The sequence below is a fragment of the Phocoena phocoena genome, chromosome 14, assembly GCF_963924675.1.
Source record: "Phocoena phocoena chromosome 14, mPhoPho1.1, whole genome shotgun sequence".
Classification (NCBI taxonomy): domain Eukaryota; kingdom Metazoa; phylum Chordata; class Mammalia; order Artiodactyla; family Phocoenidae; genus Phocoena; species Phocoena phocoena.
The window spans coordinates 23,372,982-23,399,037 of NC_089232.1; the positions used below are offsets into that span (position 1 = coordinate 23,372,982).

A 26,056-nucleotide genomic window follows, 5' to 3' on the forward strand; every position below is an offset into this window, starting at 1 on the left:
TCCAGTTAACTGCTTTTTATCCTGATTACCTAAATTTGATGAGTCTTCAGCTCCCATTCCCATTCATAGTCACATTGTGCCTCAGAATCCCCTGTAGGGCCTGTTCAAACACAGGTTCCTGGGCCCTGAACCCATAGGTTTGATTCAGTAGGTCTGGAGAGGGGTACAATTATTTGTGTTTCTAACAAGTTAACAGGTCATGCTGCTGCTGCTGGTCCAGACGACCACTTCTCTGGAATCTAAAAATATTTTTTTCTTTTTCTTTTTCTTTTTTTTGATCTAGGCATGATGGAAATATTGGGGTCATCCAGTATAAATACCATCACCATTCTGGTAGATGATTGCTATGAAACAATTGATCTGCTAAAGCAGTGTGTCACAAACTTGAACATGCATATGAAACATTTAGAGGCCTTGTTGAAATGCTGACTCAGATTCGCTAAGTCTGGGGTGAGACCTGAGATTTTGCATTTCCAACAAGCTCCTAGGTGGTGTGGACTAGACTACTAGGAGCGAGGTGTTAAAGGACATTGAATATACCACCTTAACAAAAATATTAGTGTTTTTTTCAGTAACAAATGAACTTCCTTTAAGGGACATCTCAAATTCCAAATTCATCTAATTAATTTCACCACTTCAGTTATATTATCACTGTCAACTACTCCAAACAGGAAAAAAAAAATTGTATTCACAGAAAACATAGAATAAGTCAAAGTGAACCTTAAATATCTTCTAAATGAATCCCTTCATTTTACTTATCAGTATTTTTTTTCTCTGGTTCTGCATCTGATTGGGAATAAGAAGAACATGGTAGAATCATTTGAGAAAAATATTTTTGTTTTTTTCAGGGTATATTTAGTCATTTTAATGAAGAGGAGTTCCTTAAGTAGCAATAACAGTTTATGAAACCAAGGTAGCAGAATGATCCTTCAAGTCCTATGGAGAGGTTAATGACCTTCATCTGCCTCTTTTTATGGCAATTAATTGAAATACATACTTTATAGCCCCACTGTGCCTGAAACTAGTTGGTGATTATGAGCAACCCTCAAATAAATATGAGTCATTTCTTAGGCAGTGCTACAGGATGCTTCATTTGATATCTTTGTTCAGATCTCTTTATAAAATTAATTAGAGTGCTGTACACATCAAAAGAAGACATTTCTCTGTGTCAGTTTCATGTGAATTTCAATATAGTCTGTCCCCAGCACATTCTATTCCCTGCAAAGAATGAACAGGGCAATTAATCTCTCCCAATTTTTCAGTTATCCTGGATAGTTTTAGGCAGGAAGAATCACATCCTGATTTCAGCTAAATTTCTGAAATGCCAAGAGAATGCTTTGTTTTTGACTTGTGAGAGGGTTATTTACAGAGAAAATTGCCATGAGAAATAGAGTCCTTTGTTTTCTTATTTCTGAGGATTTACTTTTGTCCATAAAGAAGACAGAGTTAGAAGAGCACTTTGAATTTACAAGCATAAGCTTCCAGTCTTAACTCTCTCTATATGCAAGTTTAGGACAAGCATGTTGTGCATTGCTCTCAATTAGTCATAGAAATTGGAAATAATTTCCCTAGGAAAAAATAACTTGTATATCTCTAGAAAGAGTATTTAAACCTCTTTTAGAATAACACCAATTCTTTGCATACTACAAATTCTCAGTTGACCTAATAAAAAGCCAGTATTTCCTCTAAGACATAATCTTATTTCACTCATCCACCAATGCATCCATTTATGAAAGTGTCAGACCAGCTCTGCCTTTTGTGTTAAGTACTGTACATATTTGTTGCAAAAAATGTATAGAATATGTTACACATTTAGGATTGTTGCATGTAAAACAACAAGTATACATTTTCCCTTACTGTCATAATTCCTTAGAGAATGAATCAGTTTGTCCACTTTTAAAAAGTATTTTCAAAGAAACTATTACTTTTAAATATCAGCATTTCATATTTTCAAACAAAAGCCCTTGTAAAAAAAAAACTATTCCTTTTAAAAAAGCTTCATATCTCTATACAATATGAATATAAATTAAAACCTGCTTTTTCTGTGTTTTTAAAGTATAGGCTTTAAGATTCAACTGATTACATAACAAAAATTCTTTATGAAATTGGCTATATTGTTGCTTCAAGACACTAACACTTGGAAAAATAAAGTTTGATTTTGTATTTAACATTTCATTAAATCCCACGAATAGCCTTAATTAATATTTCATACATTCCTTCTGTTCCTGATGATTTGAATGCCATTCTGACTAAGAAATGAACCTAGTTTATTTTAACATTTAGGTGCTAGAGAAAGACCAAGTTTTGTTAAAATAGGCAAGGCAATGGGAGGGAAGAGTGGAAATGGAGAGGCATGCAAGAATAAAGGGAAAAGAGAAACAAAAAGGAAATGAGAGGAAAGATAGGAGGCAAGAAGAAGGTAAAGACAGAGAAGTAAAGGAAAGAGAAACAAAGGCAATGCAGAGTAGAGTATAGAATGCCACCAAGAGTTGCCCTGGATGCTTCTCTGAAAACTTCTTTGTGATTATTTGAATTATTCACTAGCACCAACTCTAGCTTCTTGTGTTATAGATATTATACAGTTTTTTTTTTTTTTTTTTCCTGAAGACAGAGTGCACTGCTTGAGGTAGTAAACACCAAGGTTTGAGAGCCATGTTCAGTATGTGACCTTGTTCAAGTTAGTTCACCAATGTGCCTCAGTTTTACCATCTTTTAAATGAAAATCACATTAGCAACCAAATCATAGAACTCTTGTGAACATTGAGTTGATCACATCAAGTACTTATAAAGATGGGTAGCCCAGAGACACCACTCAAAAACTGTTAGCAATTAGTACTGGTGGAAGTTACTAATTTAAGCAAAATGAACAGGATGTTAAATATTCATATCAATTGCTACATGTAAATCTAAAATTCCATGTCACTTAGAATCCCACAAAGAAACATGGCACACTTAAAAGTTTTAATCAAAGAGAGTTTAGTGAAGGGAATTGTATAGAAAAGAGAGCAGTGTTAAGGGGAGATCTGCAAAGCATGGTGCAGAATTCAAACAGAAAAAGCTGGAAGCTGCTCTTGACCTCCTACCCCCAAGGCCTGAAGGAGCAGAGGGAAGATACAATGTGATCAGATCTAAGTAGGCACTATAGATGTGAAAAAGGTCCATTTAAAAGGAGCTGTAACTACAGCATGGGGTGCCTTAGCAGTGGTACTTCAACATTAAATCAGATGATCCTCTGTTGTTGTTTTTAGGGGATGTCTTGTGCATTGTAGGATGCTTGGTAGCATCCCTGGTCTCTACACTAGATTCCAGTAATATTTCAGGCCTGACAATTTCTTGTTTTGCATCAGTCTCAACAATAGAAATAACTCCAGATAGTAACCTCTAAATGTTCCTGGGGTGAGGGTGGGGGATAAAATTCCTCCAGGTTGAAAACCACTGCTGTAGAAGAAACAGACACTGCAAAACTGTAGTAAGGCCAGAATGTGTGGCAAGTGCTAAATACTCTGACCTACCATTCCCACCACCACTGGATACCTCTCATTACTGAAGCTAATCAAAGCTGGAAAGCAAGAGAGCTTGGTGAAGCAGCCTAGTTATAAATTGAGATTCTTTGGGTATAGCAGGGTATGGAAGAGAAGAAAGAATTCTGAGGGGACAAAAGGAAAAAAAATCAATTTACAGTCCAAAGGCATGCATTAGATTAGAGTTACCTGGTCCCTTTTGCAGTAGTCATGACCCTTTGGTGTAACATGAAAAGACAAGGAGCACCTGACTTGTAGGTTCCTAGGAAACTTTATCGATGTCAGGTCCCCAGCTGGACACTATGGCAACTACAGCTTAGATGTATAAAAATGTCTTCAGCTTGTATTCCAAGTGAACATTAAAAATAAGGCAGAAGGGGGCTTCTCTGGTGGTGCAGTGGTTGAGAGTCCACCTGCTGATGCAGGGGACACGGGTTCGTGCCTCGGTCTGGGAAGATCCCACATACCACGGAGTGGCTAGGACCGTGAGCCATGGCCACTGAACCTGTGCGTCTGGAGCCTGTGCTCCGCAACAGGAGAGGCCACAACAGTGAGAGGCCTGCATACCGCAAAAAAAAAAAAAAAAGTAGCAAGGAAAAAACAACAAATAACATACAAGGGAATCCCAATAAGGTTAACAACAAATAACATACAAGGGAATCCCAATAAGGTTAACAGCTGATCTTTCAGCAGAAACTCTGCAAGCCAGAAGGGAGTGGCAGGACATAATTAAAACGATGAAAGGGAAAAACCTAAAACCAAGATTATTCTACCCAGCAAGGATTTAATTCAGATTCAATGGAGAAATTAAACTTTACAGACAAGCAAAGCTAAGAGAATTCAGAACCACCAAATTAGCTTTACAACAAATGCTAAAGGAACTTCTTTAGGCAGGAAACACAAGAGAAGGAAAAGACCTATAATAACAAGCCCAAAACAATTAAGAAACTGGGAATAGGAACATTCATATCGAAAACTACTTTAAATGTAAATGGATTAAATGATCCAAACAAAAGACATAGACTGGTTGAAATGATATAAAAACAAGACCTGTATATATGCTGCCTACAAGAGACCCAATTCAGATCTAGGGACACATACAGACTGAAACTGAGGGAATGGACAGATTTGGACAATGCAGAGATTTCCATTTGCATGGAAATCAAAACAAAGCTGGGGTAGCAATTCACATATAAGACAAAATAGACTTTAAAATAAAGACAAGAATCAAAGGACACTACATAATGATAATGGAATCAATCCAAGAAGAAAATATAACAATTGTAAATATTTATGCACCCAACATAGGAACACCTCAATACATAAGGCAAATGTTAACAGCCATAAAAGGAAATCGACAGTAACACAATCATAGTAGGGAATTTAACACCCCACTTTCACCAACGCACAGATCATCCAAATGAAAATAAGTAAACACAAGTTTTAAATGACACATTAAACAAGATTGATTTAATTGATATTTATAGAACATTCCATCCAGAAACAACAGAATGCACTTTCTTCTCAAGTGCTCATGGAACATTCTCTAAGATAAATCATATCTTGGGTCACAAATCAAGCCTTGGTAAATTTAAGAATATTGAAATCGTATCAAGTATATTTCCTAACACAACACTATGAGACTAAATATCAATTACAGGGAAATATCTGTAAAAAATAAAAACACATAGAGGTTAAATAATATACGACTAAATAACCAAGAGATCACTGAAGAAATCAAAGGGAAAATCAAAAAATACCTAGAAACAAATGACAATGAAAACACGGTGACCCAAAACCTATGGGTTGCAAAAGGAGTTCTAAGAAGGAAGTTTAGAGCAATACAGTCCTACCTCAAGAAACAAGAAGCATCTCAAATAAACAACCTAAACTTACACCTAAAGTAATTAGAGAAAGAAGAACAAAAGAAACCCAAAGTTAGCAGAAGGAAAGAAATCATAAAGATCATATCAGAAATAAATGAAAAATAAATTAAGGAAACAATAACAAAGATCAATACAACGAAAAGCTGGTTCTTTGAGAAGATAAACAAAATTGATAAACCATTAGCCAGACCCATCAGGAAAAAAAGGGAGAAGACTCAAATCAGTAGAATTAGAAATGAAAAAGAAGTAACAACTGACACTGCAGAAATACAAAGGATCAGGAGAGATCACTACAAGCAACTATATGCCAATAAATTGGACAATCTTGAAGAAATGGACAAATTCTTAAAAAAGCACTACCTTCTGAGACTGAACCAGGAATAAATAGAAAATATAAACAAACCAATCACAAGCACTGAAATTGAGACTGTGATTAAAAATCTTCCAACAAACAAGAGCCCAGGGGCTTCCTTGATGGCGCAGTTGTTGAGAATCCACCTGCCAATGCAGGGGACAAGGGTTCGTGCCCCAGTCTGGGAGAATCCCACATGCTGTGGAGCAGCTGGGCCCATGAGCCATGTCTGCTGAGCCTGTGCATCCAGAGCCTGTGCTCCGCAATGGGAGAGGCCACAACTGTGAGACACTCACATACCACAAAAAAAAAAAAAAAAAAAAAAAAAAGCCCAGGACCAGATAGCTTCACAGGCGAATTCTATCAAACATTTAGAGAAGAGCTAACACCTATCCTTCTCAAACTCTTCCAAAATATAGCAGAGGGAGGAGCACTTCCAAACTCCTTCTATGAGGCCACCATCAACCTGATACCAAAACCACATAAAGATACCACAAAGAAAGAAAACTATAGGCCAATATTACTGATGAACATAGATGCAAAAATCCTCAGCACAGTACTCGAAAACAGAATCCAACAGCACATTAAAAGGATCATACACCGTGAAGAAATAGGGTCTATCACAGGAATGTAAGGATTATTCAATATACACAAATCAATCAATGTGATAAACTATATTAACCAATTGAAGGAGAAAAAACATATGATCATGTCAATAGATGCAGAAAAAGCTTTCACAAAATTCAACACCCTGTCATGATAAAGCCCTCCAGAAAGTAGGCATAGAGGGAAGTTACCTCAATATAATAAAGGCCATATATAAAACACCAAGAGGCAACATCATTCTCAATGGTGAAAAACTGAAACCATTTCCTCTAAGATCAAGAACAAGACAAAGTTGTTCACTCTCACCACTAATCATCAACAGTTTTGGAAGGTTTAGCGACAGCAATCAGAGAAGAAAAAGAAATAAAATGAATCCAAATTAGAAAAGAAGAAGTAAATTTGTCACTGTTTGCAGATGACTTGATACTATACATAAAGAATCCCTAAGATGCTATCAGAAAACTACTAGAGCTAATCAATGAATTTGGTAAAATAGCAGGATACAAAATTAATGCACAGAAATCTATTGCATGCCTATTCACTAATGATGAAAATCTGAAATAGAAATTAAGAAAACTCTCCCATTTACCATTGCAACAAAAAGAATAAAATACATAGGAGTAAATATACCTAAGGGGACAAAATGCCTGTATGCAGAAAACTGTAAGACACTGATGAAAGAAATTAAAATGATACAAACAGATGGAGAGATGTACCATGTCCTTGGATTGGAAGAATCAACATTGTGAAAATGACTGTACTACCCAAAGCAATCTACAGATTCAATGCAATCCCTATCAAACTACCAATGGCATTTTTTAAAGAACCAAAAGAAAAAATTCCCCAATTTGCATGGAAACACAAAAGACCCCAAATAGCCAAAACAATCTTGAGAAAGAAAAATGGAGCTGGAGGAATCAGGCTCCCTGACTTCAAACTATACTACAAAGCTGCAGTAATCAAGACAGTATGGTACTGGCACACAAACAGAAATATTGATCACGGGAACAGGATAGAAAGCCCAGAGATAAACCCATGCACATATGGTTACTTTATTTTTGAAAAAATGGCAAGTACCTACAATGGAGAAATGACAGCCTCGTCAATAAATGGTGTTGGGAAAAATGGACAGCTACATGGAAAATAATGAAATTAGAACACTCCCTAACACCGTACACAAAATTAAACTCAAAATGGATGAAAGACCTAAATGTAAGACCAGACACTATCAAACTCTTAGAGGAAAACATAGGCAGAACACTCTATGACATAAATCACAGCAAGATCCTTTTTGACCCACCTTCTAGAGAAACGGAACTAAAAACAAAAAGAAACAAATGGGACCCAATGGAATCTAAAAGCTTTGCTCAGCAAAGGAAAACATAAACAAGACAAAAAGACAACCCTCAGAATGGTAGAAAATATTTGCAAATGAAGCAACTTACAAAGATTAATCTCCAAAATATACAAGCAACTGAATAATGAAAAAACAACCCAATCCAAAAATGGGCAGAAGAAGTAAATAGACATTTCTCCATAGAAGATATATAGATTGCCAACAAACACATGAAAGGATGCTCCACATCACTAGTCATTAGAGAAATGCAAATCAAAACTACAATGAGATATCACCTCACACAAGTCAGAATGGCCATCATCAAAAAATCTGCAGCGGCTTCCCTGGTGGCACAGTGGTTGAGGGTGTGCCTGCTAATGCAGGGGACATGGGTTCATGCCCCAGTCCGAGAAGACCCCAAATGCCGCAGAGCGGCTGGGCCCGTGTGCCATGGCCGCTGAGCCTTTGCGTCCAGAGCCTGTGCTCCACAATGGGAGAGGCTACAACAGTGAGAGGCCCACATACTGCAAAATAATAAACATAAAATTAAAAAAAAATAATAAATAAATCTTCAAACAATAAATGCTGGAGAGGGTGTGGAGAAAAGGGAACCCTCTTGCACTGTTGGTGGGAATGTAAATTGATACAGCCACTATGGAGAACAGTATGGAGGCTCCTTAAAATCTAAAAATAGTACTACCACATGACCCAGCAATCCCACTAGTGGGCATATACCCTGAGAAAACCATAATTCAAAAAGAGTCATGTACCACAATGTTCATTGCAGCTCTATTTACAATAACCAGGACATGGAAGCAACCTAAGTATCCATCAACAGATGAATAGATAAAGAAGATGTGGCACATACATACAATGGAATATTACTCAGCCATAAAATGAAAAGAAATTTAGTTATTTTTAGTGAGGTGGATGGACCTAGAGTCTGTCATACAGAGTGAAGTTAAGTCAGAAAGAGAATAACAAATACTGTATGCTAACACATATATATGGAATCTAAAAAAAACAAAAAACAAATGGTTCTGAAGAACCTAGTGGCAGGACAGGAATAAAGACACAGTTTTAGAGAATAGACTTGAGGATGTGGGGAGGGGGAACTGTAAGCTAGGATGAAGTGATAGAGTGGCATGGACATATATACACTACCAAATGTAAAATAGATAGCTAGTGGGAAGCAGCCACATAGCACAGGGAGATCAGCTCAGTGTTTTTTGACCACTTGGATGGGTGGGATAGGGAGGGTGAGAGGGAGAGACAAGAGGGAGGAGATATGAGGATATATGTATATGTATAGCTGATTCGCTTTGTTATAAAGCAGAAACTAACACACCATTGTAAAGCAGTTATACTCCAATAAATATGTTAAAAATAATGATAATAATTAAATGTTTCCACTATTGTGATTTCTTTTTCTCCCAAATTCCCAATGCTAGACTCCATTCCAGGCATCTAGAGCTTCTCTGAGGGTCTAAATTCATGATGAAATAATAATTTATAACTTATATTAATATGTGATATATAAGCTTATTTATAACACTATTATAAGTATTATTAGTGATAACAGTAAACCAGTAAACCACAATTAAGTTGGCACTTAAAAAATTAGTCATTCTATTGAGCATTCTTAGTCATATTCACTAAGTGTCATCTTCCTTGCTAAATGTCATGATTTATCTGTATTAAGATACAGCTCAGAAATAAGAGCTTTCAAATCAAACTATTAAAAGCAGTGGGAAATTAGGAATCTAGGCTAAATACCTTAACTACTTTCAAGCACCCAAAAGTCAGGATCTAGGAGAAACAGATAAAACTAGAGCACAACGGTAGATTAGAAGTGATCTGCTACAGAGATAGTCAGAAGTAAAAGGTATGGGAATTATAATAAACAGCTGAGGAAGCTACATGCAGTTCACTGAAGTGGTTTGGGATAAAGGGTAGTTAAAGATCGAATCAGAATTCAAGAAGCCAGGGTGGAATTTTTTTGGAAATATAGAAAATAATTTTGGGTTGGGGAAAATACTATTATAGTCATGGTGTAGAGTGGGTTTAGACACTCAGAAAAGGTTAGATTTTGGGTGTTGGCAAAAAAAAAAAAAAATGAACCACAGTATGATGGATTCACCCAACTCCTCTGGATTGTGTCAATTCAGCTACTCAATTTAGCTTCATTCTAAAATAGGGACCTATGCAGTCTCCCAGGGCAACAGAAATAAAAACAAAAGTAAACAAATGGGTCCTAATCAAACTTACAGGTTTTTGGACAGCAAGGCAGGCATAAAAATACAGGGCTTCCCTGGCAGCACAGTGGTTAAAAATCCACCTGCCAATGCAGGGGACACAGGTTCCAGCCCTGGTCCAGGAAGATCCCACTTGCCACGGAGCAACTGAGCCCGTGCTCCACAATTACTGATCCTGTGCTCTAGAGCCTGTGAGCCACAGCTACTGAAGCCCACGTGCCTAGAGCCCATGCTCTGTAACAAGAAAAACCACCACAATGAGAATTTGGTGCACTGCAATGAAGCGTAGTCCCTACTCACCGCAACTAGAGAAAGCCTGCCCACAGCAACAAAGACCCAGCACAGCCAAAAATAAATAAAATAAAATAAATAATTTTTTTTTAAAAATTGAAAAGAAAAACAAAGACAACATATGGAATGGGAGAAAATATTTGCAAATGATGGGACAGACAAGAACTTAATTTCCAAAGTATACAAACAGCTCATACAACTCAACAAAAAAAAAACAATCCAATCAAAAAATGGGCAGAAGACCTTAATAGACATTTCTCCAAAGAAGACATACAGATGCCCAGTAGGCACATGAAAAGATGCTCAACATCACTAATTATTAGAGAAATGCAAATCAAAACTACAGTGAGGTACCACCTCCCATGATCAGAATGGCCATCATTGAAAAGTCTAAAAATAACAAATGCTGGAGAAGATGCGGAGAAAAGGGAACCCTCCCATGCTGTTGGTGGGAATGTACGTTGGTGCAGCCACTATGGAAAATGCTGTGGAAGTTCCTCAGAAAACTAAAAATAGAATTATCATATGATCCAGCAATCCCACTCCTGGGCATATACCTGGTCAAAACTATAATTCAAAAAGATACATGCACCCCTATGTTCAGAGCAGCACTTTTCACAATAGCCAAGTCATGGAAACAACCAAAATGTCCATCAACAGGTGAATGGATAAAGAAGATGTGGTATATATATACAATGGAATACTACTCAGCCATAAAAAAGAACAAAATAATGCCATTTGCAGCAACATGGATGCTACTAGTGACTATCATACTAAGTGAAGTAAGTCAGAAAGTGAAAGACATACCATATTATATCACTTATATATGGAATCTAAAATATGGCACAAATGAACCTATCTACAAAACAGAAACACACTCACAGACATAGAGAACAGATTTGTGGTTGGCAAGGGGGAGGGGGTTGGGGGAGGGAAGGACTGGGAGTGTAGGATTACCAGATGTAAACTACTGTATATAGGATGGATAAACAACATGGTCTTACTGTATAGCACAGGGAACTATATTCAAATCCTCTGATAAAACAAAATGGAAAAGAATATAAAAAGGAGAATGTATGTGTATAACTGAGTCACTTTGCTGTACAGCAGAGATTGGCACGACATTGTAAATCAACTATACTTCAATTTAAAAAATTAAATTTAAAAATAAATAAAATAGGGACCTATGGAGGTAGTCTATACAAGTTAATACTCTGTAGTGCTGGGAAACTATAAGCATGTTGACCTGGTGGCCCATGGTGGAACATGGTAGTAAGAGGCAAGTAAATAGTCCTGTGATCTTTGGGGTGGGTGGCAGCTGGCAGTGGGAGTGGTGGGTGGAGGGTGGAAGAACAGCTTCTTCAAGCTGATTTCTGTAGTCTCATACCTGCAGATCATTTCCTCCTCTGATTTACTACCACAGATAGTGAATTTCATCAATTATAAGTCAACTCTTACTAATTTCAGCAGCAGAAGACCCCCTTTTACAGCCCCCTATGTAATTGAGTATCAGGTTGCTTTAAAGCAAAGATAAATTTAATGATGCTTCCCAAAGATTTTTCTTAGTCATTATTGCTTATTTGCTAACACTTTTGAGTTTTAATTCTTTTTCTTTTCTTTTAAATTTATCACTTGATGGAAACAATTGGGAGGTGTGGATATTTTTCAACAGTGGGAGCCTTTATTATCTTTTAAGTAGATAAAATTATTCTTTCTTCCCCATAGTGCAAAGTGGAATGGGCTATTACTACCATCCCAGCAAATTAAATTACTTTAAAAAAAGAAAATAAATAGATTGTGAAAATGTTTAGCCAAAGGAGTTCTCCAGCTGACTGAACATTTATGGGCACTTCGCCATCAAGGCAAGGTAAATTCACCCTCCAAGTAGCTATTTAAAAAACATGTGTATAATGATAGCTGTTAAACCTACCTAACTGAATTACACCTAACTTTAGACAAAAGAGTAGAATATATACATAGCCAAATTGATGATAACTAAAAGGATGACAGAATAATCACCAACGAGAATATGAATAGGACCAAGTGAAGAAGCTTAAATTGGTGAGACAAAATAATTAGCAGTAATGAATTGAACTTAAGAAAAACTTAATTGGAAAGGTAGAAAAAAGAAGGTACACCTATGTGCACATGTATGTCAACTTCTGATTGGGAAGTAATCAGCTTTGTTTTGAGCCAGGCAGGTGTGGGAAATTAGTTAAATCATACTGTGTACTCCCTGTTGGGCCTACTTCTTTAAAGGAAAGCCTTCTAAATTTAAAAAGAAGCAGTGTTGTCAACCGTAGTTGCACATTTGAATCACCTGAGGTGTTTTGTTGTTTTTTGTTGTTGTTTTGTTTGTTTGTTTTTTAATAGGCCATACCCTAGAAATTCAGATTTGGTTGACCTGGGGTAGGGATGAGACATAAGTTTTTTTTTGTGTGTTTTTTTGGGTTTTTTTGGCGATACGCGGGCCTCTCACTGTTGTGGCCTCTCCCGTTGCAGAGCACAGGCTCCAGACGCACAGGCTCAGCAGCCATGGTTCATGGGCCCAGCCACTCGGTGGCATGTGGCATCTTCCCAGACCGGGGCACGAACCCGTGTCCCCATCATTGGCAGGCGGACTCTCAACCACTGCGCCACCAGGGAAGCCCAAGACATAAGTATTTAAAAATCATCACAGACAAAAAAAAAAAAAAATCATCACAGACGTCTAAGTTTCAGCCAGGCCTGAGAACTACTGCTTTAAGTGCAGTACTTTTTGGCTTCCATTAAGGGTGGCTTGGGCTGATTGTTTTGTTTCTCAGCAACAGCTGAGAAAGCAGCTTGTAGCAATGCCCTGCTGTCTCCATATTCCAGAGGTATGGTAAGTCTCACTGCTTAACATAACTTTGGGATGCTTCATTTGCAACACTTCATTTGCAGTGTTGGCCTGAGAGGTGCGGACAATGTCTGAAGAGACTAAGGGTGTGGAATCCATTCTGTACAAGGGCAAGCTGTGGGTAAGTTGGGTAGATTGTTAAATTTTTTAAAAGAGTAGCTTTTTGTTATACACCACTTGGGAAGTAGGTTCTCAATGGCACTTAGGAAGCCATGTGCCATGGCAACATGTTATATGCTTACTCTATATTGAAGCTACATGTGGTACCAGGCTTTCTCTTGGTGACTTCATAAACATTTGTTCTTTGAATCAGGAACCACTTGATAAGCATCTTATTCTTTCTTCTTTCCTTCCTTGTCATTGTTCATACACCTCCAGTATTGCATTTTACCACAAGTGATGTTACATTGTAAATCTGCTCACATTTGTCTTCCATATTAGGCTATAGATTCCTTAAGGTCATGGATACCTGTAGTCATTCTCATACCTTTAGGTCTCAGCACAATGTCAGGCATGCAAATTTTTGTAGAGAGAAATGTTTGTGTGTTATCCTACATCTCTTTTATATTCAAAGCTAAGAATGGATGACAGACAGTGGAAAAAGAGGGAAAGGGAGGAGTTCACCGTTTCTGAGACAAACCTCTTCCAAATAAAACTCAATTCTCTAACTAATACTTCTCATAAATTCATACATTCTTTTACCATATATTTATTGGAATATTCTAGCAGAAAACAGCAAACCAATCAGAAAAGCTCTCTGACAGCATTGGGGGAAAACAGTACAGTACAGAAACAAAATATAATCATGGATATTTAACATTTTGATAAATGCTGTGACGGGAAAAAACAACAACAACAGGGAATTGAAACAAAGTATGGCTTACGTATGTGAATAGGGATGGGATGGCACTTTAGACAAAGTGATTGGAGAAAGTCCCTCTAGAAACATGACATTTAAACTGTGCCTCAAGAGATTAGCATAATTTCACTGCAAAGAGTTGGAAGAAGAATATCCCAGGCAAAGGGTATGGTGAGTACAAAGACCCAGATATGGACAAAGGCTTGGTGAGATTGAGAAATGAAAAAGGCTTTTTAACTTTCTCACAAAGCAAAACAAAACAAAAACCTATTTATAATTAGATGACCTGTGAACCTAACGTCTTTTACAAAATCACCAAAGTTCTTTTGGGCTTTGCATTATAAACCATCATACACCTAGGTGCGTGTTCACTGGCTTAAGAGTGTTGCTTAAGGTCTTCACTAAAGGGTTATTGGGTGTTTATTCTTCCCGAGCATGTTTGCTCTAAATGACTTGAATGGTGACTTCAGAACTCCCACCTGGAGGTTTAAGTCTGACTTCTAAGCACCAAGGTTGTGTGAGTCTAGCTCTTTGCCTGGATCAGCTGAGAGCTTTGCTGTTAAGTGGAAGACCTGGATCTTCACAAGGAAACCTGCAATGCCCGCTGGCTGGGACACTTTTCTCCCTCTGCTTTCTTGATTTGGGTTATTCAATATAAAACACAGGGAAGTGGAATTGGGTTTGCCTCATTCTATCAGTTCTGAATAAGCTCCTTGAGTAAAATACCCTTATTTTATTCTTCTTCAGATACCTTGCAGATACTTACTGCAATGCGTAGTATACAGTAAATTGATCACTACCTGAATAGCTTTTACTTTTTTAATGGTTGAAAAAAACAGAAGAGTAGAAATGTTTTGTGATACCTGAAAACTATATCAAATTCACATTTCAATGTTCATAAAACAATTTTATTGAAATAGAGCCATGGTCACTCATTTACATTTTGTCAAAGCCTATGTACTCTCATGCTATCATGGCAGAGTTGACTATTTATGACAGAGACTATATGGGTTACAAGCCTTACTACTGGCCTTTCACAGAAAATGTTTGCCAACTTCTGTGACAAGTAATTTTCATGTAAATGAATGAATACATAAATAAATGAACTATAATGGCAAATTTACTTTTTATGTAATTATTCCTCAAAAGTACTCCATGGCAGAGATCCAGGCATTAATCTCGGTCTTAACACATTTTATTAAAAAAATATGAGACCAGTATGACTTGTGCATCACTCTGCTGTGCTAGTCTAAAATTCAACCAGAATAAAAACTTTGTGTTTTCTAAATGGGCTTCTCCGATTTTTGTAAGTAAACATACATCACCATGCTTCTTTTTCATGAGGATCAGCCAGTCCCCCAAGAAGTTCTATTTAAACTCTCTTACTCATCTCAGGTTGCTCATCTCATTCTATCAAGTATGTGTATGTTCTTCTGGGGTTTTCTTCCTTCTGCTTTTGTCATTTGGTTCTAACCTTTTACCCTGTGATATGCAATTCTGGTCTGAAAAGATACATGACTGCAAGAAATTCAATCACCTTCCTTATTTGTGAATTTCATTTCATTTTATCTTTATATTTTTAAACCTATTCTAGCTTTTACTGAATACTCACTGCACTATTTGTATTGGTTATTTGGGAGGATCACAAAGTGAGTATATCTTCAAAAACAGAACAGGTCATGTTTGGATGAGATACACTCTTGTATAAAGCAAGTTACAGACACTATTAATGATTTAACAAAAAAACTATACAAAATACATACTACAAAATTTCATATGGAAACTAGAAATAAGCTACTCTGAACAGTGTGGAGAAACTGGAAGTGAACTTGGAAGGAAAATGGCTCTAATGCCTGTTGCTTGCACCTTCCTAGTATTGGCATTCCTGCTGCCTTTTATTTATTTCCTTTTCCAAATTTCTGAGAAAGGATTACAAAGTAAATCTTAAATTGAATGTGTTTCATGAGCTGATAAGTTTTGTTTTTCTTTTTGTTTGTTTTCTTTTGTATAGTTTTGTTTTCAAATTTTGGGAAGTCAATTCAGACTTAAGTTCTGTTATAGAAAATACTTGTCTTTTGCACATCATTGTATATTGTTGAAACTTCCATATATTTTTTAAGGGGAAAATGTGGGTTTTGATATTTTATTGTCTCTATTTTTTACTTAAGTGTTTTGGAAGCAAATTTATATAGATTTCACTTAAATAGTATGTTCATTTTCATTGCACTATTGGGGAGACCTTACTTTTTCAAATTCAGGGGCCAGAGCTACAGGAGGAAAGACTTTAGATGTTAATATTAGCTAATTAACCCAGCTCATTAGTCCAAAACCTCACTGAATGCTGAGAGTGCTGCTGATGTAATAATTTTCCCTGTTAATGGAGTCAAAGTGAACTTCAAAGAATGGCTAGTACTCATTCATTAACTTAATCAACTCTCTGGACACCTCACAAACATGGCATCCTGGTAGGAGAGCAATAAAGATATAAGTAGATGTTCTGTTCTGTTTTCCCAGCACTGACTTACAAGTTAACATTTGGACAACCATGAGTGCACAAATAGTACACATTCCCACCTTTAATAAGACCAGAACAAGATAAACAAATGCTACCATGTAAATTTTGTCAGAACTTAAGTTTGAAATGGTCCAAAGAATCCAGTCAATATAAAAAGTCAACATGCAGTGTGTCTAGCATTGTGCAGTTTATGTGCCAGAGTTGCTGTACACACTTTAGCCTGTAAACAAAATGGAAGTGCGGCAGTTATTAATTTGCAACATTATCATTTTTTTTCCTTTAAAGTTTTCCTAAAATAAAGGTCATACATTTGAGTGTAGTTAACAAATATTAATAGATTATTTTACATTTTTCACATTTATGACTTATTTTAATCTTTAAAACAAAGTAGGGGAAAGATAAGATTTTTATTGTTCTTTCATTCAATCAATACGTGAATACTTACTACATACCTAATCAGTGTCTAGATGATGAAGTTCAGTAAGAATGCATTTAAAATTATTTTTATTTTTATTCATTTTTAGCAAATCTTGCCCTTTAATCCTTTCATTTATCATCTTCTCTTGAGTTCTTCAATCTTTCTTGTTTCTGGAGATTCTTCACTGTTATAGTTACTGCTTAGGGAGGAAGGTCTTTGTGTGTGTGTATAGATTTTGATTAATTAGTGAATTAGTTGAAGTCTGTAGGTCACAGAGAGAGAGAGAAGCTATTGGTGAAGGCAGCTGAACAACAAGAAATAAAAGAGCAGGCAGAGTTTTGTTTCACTTTTGTCACTTGAAAAACTCACCATTTTCTAAAATAGAAGGTGAATTTTCTGGTTCAGGCACACCCTTGTTTGACTTCGCGTCCCACACTGTGAATCTGGGAGTGACGGCTTTTTCTCTTCTTGCATCTCTCCCTGGTTTTACTCCTGGCCAAGGAATTGTTCAAAATCCTGAGTTTTCTTCCTTCCTTACCGTCCTGGACACTCAAAGCTGGTGAGTGTCTCATAGTTTTGCAAAGGACCTTTCCCCAGCCCAAACTAGCTTTCCTCCAGTTGCACTGAATTATATGCTAGTAAAGTTTTCTTTTGATCCATTCTCCTATCTTGCAGGAATTTCTAAGAGTCTTTGATATGATGATAGAAAAACACACAAACATCTCTATTTTTTTAATGTCATGTGATATTAAAATTTTACTTTTTAATTAGAAGAAACTAAATGCTTAGATAAACAGTGTTTTTTAATGAAGAAGCAAGCTTGTATTTTAAAAAAATGAATAAGAATGTTTCATTGTAGAATGGGATTAAAAATGTCATTTGATAAAACTATTTTGGTTCATTACTTATCGTGTCTCTTTTCTTTTATATTATAAATATCTTTAGATATTCAAAACCCAAGAAGGTAAAATCTATGAAAAGGTAATTGTTAATTCTCTCAATTGAGACATGAAGGATGGAATCAGGTTTGTAGGAACTATTAATTTTACAGCTCAGTCAGATGCTCATAACCTCCTCTGGGATTTTTGCTCTTTGGCTTATGTGCCTGTGATGAGCTTCTCTGGGCTGTAGGGGGTGCTAGCTAGTCTAAGATGCCCCAGTTGCTCCACAAGCCTTCCATCCTTCAGTAGTCTAACCTGGGCTTGTTCTCACGGTGGTGGCGAGCCTGGCCAGGATCCTAAATGCCTTGCAACCCAAACAGTGTTGCTGCCACTTTTCTATTGCCCAAAGAAAGTTACAAGGACAGCCAGTATTAAAGGCAAAGAGAAATAGGCTCTAATTTCTGGATGAAAGGAGCTACTAAGAACTGTGGTCATTTATGGAATCTACTATGTCTGGAACATGTACAGCTTTGGAGCTGTCGTAGTCATGTAGGAGAAACTGATAGGACATGAAGATAACTTGCAGAGATTATAAGGCATGGTTGACTGAGAGGACCCTGGTAACATTTGTGTTCCTAGTTTCAGTTGATCCTGAGACCTAGTGGTAACCTTGAACTTCCCTCAGTGTTGCTGTTAAATCATTTCTTGTGTCTATGCGTCAATTGTCTCCATTTTACCTAACTAACTTAAATGAGTTGAGGTTTTTTGGGCTTGTATCAAAATTCTGCAAAAACCCTGTACCCAAACTTGTTTACATTTTCTTATTCCTTGTCCATTCTTGTCTAATACTAATATAGTAAGAAGAATAAAGGCTAAGCTATATATTCATTTAGCTATTGCCCTTCATTTTTCAATTTTTTTCTAATAAACCAAGTGTCCATCTTCATTAGGCAACTCAACTATATTTAATTCCTCATTCAGATTTGTAGGATAGTACTTTTTAGATGGTCTGAGTAGTTAGGCACTACACTTTCATTCTAAAAATTAGAGACCAAATGTCATTTAGGAAATTGAAAATCAACTTTTTATGACTTCAATTGAAAGAACTCATACTGAAATGTGAACAATGTTCATGAAAAGTTAATAAATAAAACTAATGATAGTGCATAGTAATTTTAGAATGATCAGGCTATTAAACTACTTATAACTAATGCTAATACCTTTGAGAAAAGAGGGTAATGATATTGGAATTTTATGTTCAAAACAAAACTGAACTTCAAAAGCCTTTCATGATCACATATATCAAGAGTCCACGTTGCTCTCACATTCACTATCTAGAGACATTCATTTCTCACTTTAAGTATAATTATTATGGATGTAAAACTCTGGGATTTGAAGCAATTTTCAGACTTTTGAAATGCCACATATCCCTCTATAATTTTGCTCTTTCTCCGAAGATTTAAAAATATCCCCTTTTCCTCTTCCCTCTTTGAATATCTAACACTATGGGCCACTGTAATTGAGACGTGTGTCCTTTTATATTCCCTTCAGTATGTTTGAAGAAAAACATATTCTAGGCAAAAGGTAAATAATGTTTTTAGAAAACCGTCACACAGACTAAAGATGTTAAGCTTCTGAATGCACAAAGTAGGAATGAAAGCCCCTGTTAATGAGCTACTCTGTGACCCTTCATGTCCTCGCATCTCTCTGAATAGAAACAAAAGACAGGACACAGTTTCCAGGAAAGACAGTATCAAAGTTGAGTAAAATTTGTGTAGGAATATGCCTTTTCAGTATATTCTTCTTTCTTGAGAACCAGGGAGTACTTTCAGAGTTATCTGAAATTTATAGAGGTAAAGGAGGTATCATTATTGTCCCCTCTTTCAGTGGATTCACAGGAAACTTGGGATAATTAAAGAGACTTATAATTAGTGATAATGATGTTTCCTCCCCTTTATAACCTACCTCAAATTTAGTTATGAAATATGTCTCTATAGAAGTTTATATTTCTCTATAAAAGTTTAAATGCAATTGAGTTGAAATATTCATATTCTTGAGAGAAACAAACAGAATTTTAGTATATTTCCCCCAATGAGTTCCCTTCATTCCACATACCACACCCAGTATCTGTAAATAAAGTGCACCTTCCAAGGCAGTCAATGAGCAGTCAAACATGTGAATGAGGCCATGTTTAAGCAACGTTGTTGTGCTGTGCTACAGAGTGAAGTCCATCAGAGAGCTGATGGAACACAGGGACCATTTGGAAAAGCTCTATGAACACATTTACAAAAATACCAAATACACATTAAGAGGAACTTAAGCATACTTTGTTTTGACTGCTGGAAACAACGATACACGATAGACACAGGGACCCGGGTGGTTAATGTACTGTACATTATTATTATGAAGTACAAAACCTCAGTCTCACAGTTCCTCAGAAACCACAAAGTGAGCTGATTACACAGTGCCTACAGAATAGACTTTAAATGTAAAGGAGCAAACATCGCAGATACTCTTTCAGAGCTTGCCAATTCACTTGGCTTTTGAAGTCTTGCTATTGGGCTTCTGTGCAGGATAACTTTACAATATTTTTCACCCTGCTAGAGGTTTTAAGCTTGTCTCAAAAACAATAAAGAATATGGCAGAAGCCCTTGTTCATTGACATAAAAATAAAATGGTACAACTGTAACAGCAAAATGAATTTTCTGAGTTCAGAAGTGATGCAATATGTAAACCTAAGCATCTGAAATTAATGGAAGTCCCTTGACACGTTTGAAGACAAATACCACAGTATCTTAGATATGGGATTGCTCTTTCCTATTATAGTTCAACTTTAGGGATTTTATTTTATACTGGAAATTCAACCATGTTCACAAATGAGCTAATGGTTTTCATCCGTAAATTAACCTGGTTTTCAGAAGGGTCTTTAAGACCCTGTCTTACTCTCACATTCTCTGCTCATACATGTTTGTAGATTCAAGTGTCTTCTCACTGCAATGACTGGAGAAGGATTATACATGAGGATACAAGATGGTGAACAAAATCACAATCCATGCTTAATGTTTATTTTGATGTCTTTTGGTATTTGGTTAATTTGGAGATAATGAGTCATTCCTCTAAATGAAAGTGTGCAAAAAATGTTCTATACCCAGTGAATGTTGCTGTCATTGGAAACGATTTAGTGAAAGTTTTTTTATATTTTCAAGTAATACTATTTCACCTATCAACAACAACAACAAAAGTAAGAGTGGACTATGTAACTCCTAAGGAGGTCTTCTTTTTTTTTTTTAATGTTTATTTATTTTATTTATTTATTTTTGGCTGTGTTGGGTCTTCGTTGCTGTTCATGGGCCCCCTCCAGCTGCGGAGAGCAGAGGCCACTCCTCACCGCGGTGCGTGGGCCTCTCACCACGGTGGCCTCCCTTGTTGCAGAGCACGGGCTCCAGGCGTGCAGGCTTCAGCAGTTGTAGCACGCAGGCTCAGCAACTGAGGCTCATGTGCTCCAGAGCACAGGCTCAGCAGCCGTGGTACACGGGCCCAGCTGCTCTGCGACACGTGGGATCATCCCGGATCAGGGCTTGAAACTGCGACCCCTGCGTTGGCAGGTGGGCCCTCAACCACTGCGCCACCAGGGAAGCCCAAGGAGGTCTCCTTCATAAAATTCTTCCTGCTGAAATATCAGAATAATATGATATGATTTATACTCTTTTTCAGAGTTTTGGTGACCCATGACACCAATCACAGATATCTCAACCTATCCAACACACTTCAAAATCCAATGAGGTTTCCTAAAATAGAACTTGCTGACAAACAGGCCTATATGAGTAAGAAGAAGAAAAAAAAAAAATCTATTGATTTGGGGAAGACCTAACTCTATATTTGGTAATTTGGCCATGTTGTCTTATAATTTGTTCCTTGCTTCCACTATGAGCAGAGAAATTAATGTCTAATGTCTAAAAAATATCTGTATAAATCCCAACTTTGACCTAGTATGTATTTCTTTCAGATATTTTTGAGAATGGAATTGTATATTCAGGTTATATCAAAATATAAAGAAGTTAACTCTTCCTCAATATTTCTTAAAAGACTTGCTGAAAATAGTTTTTGCTTTTAATTAGAAGTAAATGTGCCCCATCATAGAAACAAAGCAATATATATTAGTTTAATTTTCTCATTCATTGAGAAAAACAGTGAATTATGAGTTAGGAAAAAAGAATAATTTAAAGCAGGATGGAAATTTATTCAGGCTATTGCTAATCATACTATAATCTGTAATCTGAATATGTTTTCTGATTATTTTTAAAAAGCATCTTTTATTGTGATTCCCAATTTTTAAAAAAAATCACAGTATGATTCAGTAGACACATACTCATATGTACACACAAATGTGAAACAAAACTTTTATGAAACAACTTACCTTTACTCATATGACATACTCTGATACTTTCTATTCTAATTCTATTTTTTAAATGTTTATCTGGATTCACTAAATTGATTTAATAACTCACTAATGAGTTGTGATTTGCCATAGAAAACATTGCTTTGATCTATATCTTTAAAAATGTGAGGAGGTGACTTTTATCTTAATAAGTATAGAGGTGTTGAAAACATATTTCTCATACAAACATACAGTGAATTTGTGTCAAAATTTTATTCAACACATTAATGAGGATATCAGGATGAAAACACAAGACCTAGTTTAAAGAGCATTTAAGGTATTTATATAGTAATTGGAGGAATGAATTCTGAAAATAAGGTTGCTAAGTGAGATATGACTAGTTAACTTCCTACAGAACAATTAAGCCACAGTTAACAACTTATCAATTTCTACAGTTTAACCTGCAGAAAGAGCCAGATATAGTCGAGTCAGGAGACAGACAACCTATCAGGGATTTTCACAAAGAATTTTATAAAGTAGTGCTAAGTAAATACAGAATTTTTGTTAAGTTCATGCAAAAGCTAAAAGACAGTGTCATAGTATAGACAGCAACTTCAGGAAATACTGCCACTCTTACCACCTATAGAATTAAGGAATTAAAGGAAGATGTTAAATCTTCATCAATAAAAATCAAACACTTGAAGGAGGAGCTTTGTGGAGATGAACCTCATATTTCCCTGGTGCTAAAGTCTCTGTGGGGGACATGATGAGATCAAATGTTGGAAATGCAAATGTTGAAAATATTACAAACCAGAATCACCTGCTGTTATGGAAGGGTACTGCTGCAGCCAGAATGAAGAAGTGTTGTTGGGGTAAATATCTGGAGCAGGAAAAAGCAGAGAGGAAGCCCACCATAGGAGCAGTCCTTCTATCTTCTCTAGTCCTGCCATCTCCCTCCAGTGGACCCCACTGGCAAAGTCTAACAGGGAGCAGCAGGTCAAACAGAAATGTGGTACGCAAAGCCCCTGCCCAGAATCATAAAGCCAACTACAGAACTGGGGCTGGAGCCAAGAGACAATGGTTTACGTCACCCCTACCTCTAACCTTACAGGACAGTGAAGGGTTTGCCATTTTATCATTTGTGGACTGTTATCAAGAGTCATATTTGATCTAGTGAGTTATGAGAAATGCTGTAGCATGAAAGCAAGAATTAAGCAATCATTTTCTTTTTTCTAGTTTTGAGACATTTTTCTTTATCAGAAATTTGTGGTATAATTAAAAGCTGTACAGAGAATGAAAATTACTATAATTTTAACATTTTCAGCATTTCCTATTAAAGATATTTCTATAGACCATTATTCAGGTTTATTATTCTAACATTAGACACATTTTAGCTTATTAGCTTGAAATCAACATTACTATTATGAATGCAAAGATGTGTCCACTTTCATGATTCTAGAGTACTTTTGTTCAGAAATTATAGAATTGTTAGTAATAATCTGTGAGAAACTGTAATTTTAAAAAAAGTTAAATAAAATTTATATATGCCCACAATAAAGATTTCAATGATTTATAAAGATATTTTTGAAAGTAAAAAAAAATCTATCTATATGTTCACAGTTTTATTCACAAAAAATGGATCCTACTCTACATTCTTTACAACTTAAGTTTTTAACTTAATATCATGTCTTACCGTATTACACAGGTTGATATTCCCCAATCTTTGTATTATCTGCATTCAAATGTACATGTATATAATATACGTTAAAATTGTTTAACATAACCTAATTATGTTAAATTTTGATGGGAATTTAGGTTGTTTCTAACTTTCTGCTATGTTGATAGATGATAAATGATGGATGGACAGATGATAGGACACACACTGAAAAGTCTTCATATATGATTTCATATACAAGGTATATATACGCTTTGTACATAAAATGATATATAATGGACAAAACAATACTGAGTTACATACTGACAAGCGTTATTTTGTTTAATGTTTATTGATAGTTGGATCAGCAATTGATGACTTAAAACACCATGAAAGAGAACAAAATACAATCCTATGAGTGTCATCTTCTCATCCAAAGCGTTTTTATAATAAGTATCTTTCTTTCTCATAACCAGATCCTACACCACGTGAAGCCCTTGCCATATTATAGCTACGACCAGCCAGTGATCAGGTACTGCCAGGCTCACCAGCCACTCCATGTCAACAAGGGCTACGAAGCAATGTCTCTCGAGCCGGACGAAACTCCCAGCCTGGAGCTCGGGCCCGACCACAGCTTCATCGCCACCATAGCCAGGTCTGCAGCCCCAGCCATTTACCTTGAGAGAATAACAAACTAACTTGAAAGGCAACTAACTCCTCATTGGGGAACTCGACGCGGGGAAGGAGGGACTTCATTTTAAAGGAGAATGGGTGTCCAAATCACGCAACCCAGCTCGCTCATCGTTCCTAAGGCATTTATGACATAGACGAAAGGAAACAAACAAACGAAAAACTGCTTAAAGAGGGCAGTGGAAGCACCTGCAGCATAACCAGGAGAACTACAGAATTCTCTTTGCTTTAAAACATACAAAAAGAAATGTTCCTGGATGTAAATAGTAAAAGTGTCAAGTTCTTATAAAAATAGATTTCACCTTAGCTACCTATAGGTTTGTTTGTATATTTTGCTTTTTCTACACTGCATGGTTCCTGGGCTGGAGAACCACAGGGGGTGGGGGGTGGGGGGGGAGCTTCAAACCAGGTGTGGGTGGGAAGTTGGGGAAACAATACAGTTTTCCTTTTTAGGTGTGTGTAACAGATTATTAAAATTGCTTTCATTTTTCTTTTAAAAATGTCATTTGTTCATGTTTGGTTTGTTTTATTTTATTTTTTTCCTGGTCAAGCAATTCTGTTTCCAATTCTCAACATGAGTGTTCAAACTTATGTTGTACCAAAAGAAGATTTGGTGTACCACAGACCACAAAGAAATAAAGTTGACCACAAAGTTTGACAAAGCCACTGGAATCAAAATCTAGGCAAATGATCCTTCAAGACACATTGTATACAAAGTGAGTTTTGATTTTTTTTTTCCTACTGGCAGTCCTCACTGTGAGCTTTCACTATGTGAGAAGTGAATAAAAAGACATGTGAAGATCTCCAAATGAGAAGACAATCTGAAATATTCTCACCTGGACTAGGGGTATATGAAGAACAAAGGCCATGTGGTCAATGAATGAAACTGCCAAGCTACAAATTTCTAAACATAAGATAATGTGTAACCTTGGTTTTTAAATTATCAATTAACTTTTGTGTAATTTTTATCAATAAAAGAAAAAAATGTTGGAAAAGTAAACATATTATTTTGCAGTTGGTACCCCACAGCCCACCTAATGTTGAGTGCTTTGTCTCTATATTATAGAATCTTTCTAGTCTATATCAGAGTAATTTAAGAAGAATATGTTGGTATCTATCAAGTGCCTTCTGTATGTTCCACCCTCAGGTAAGGTAGTCCTGAAAAAAAGAAGTATGAGATATCTTATGCACTAACTGGATTCATAATTACTTCTGGAGACGTGATGTAACTCAAATAGAATTAAATAACTATATGAGAAAAAAGTAAGTGTCCTTGAAAGGGTTAGAGGTTGAATGATCTTCTAGGAGAGCAAGAACTGTGTGGAAATTGATTACTAATCTGAAAAAAGCATAGTGACCACCCATTTTTTTTAACAAAGGAAATACCTATGCACACATCAGTTGAACCATTTTCACTTGACTTCCTTGGTTCTGTGATGCTATATCTCATCAATTCTCTGATTCACTATGGATGTTATCCTGATCTAACCACTGGTCTGATTTGATATTTTTAAAACAAATCGAAACTATATAGTC

General features: G+C 36.3%; 1 protein-coding gene across 1 annotated transcript in view; it reads left to right on the top strand.

Annotated features, from left to right (window-relative positions):
- LRRTM4 (leucine rich repeat transmembrane neuronal 4) overlaps positions 1-24,665 on the top strand; it is an 872,383-nt gene extending 847,718 nt beyond the window's left edge. Inside the window, exon 3 of the mRNA XM_065891301.1 lies at positions 24,307-24,665. Within this exon, the coding sequence (XP_065747373.1) occupies positions 24,307-24,528 (222 nt within the window). The 3' untranslated portion in view covers positions 24,529-24,665. The remainder of the gene's footprint in view (positions 1-24,306) is intronic.
- Positions 24,666-26,056: the final 1,391 nt, after the last annotated feature.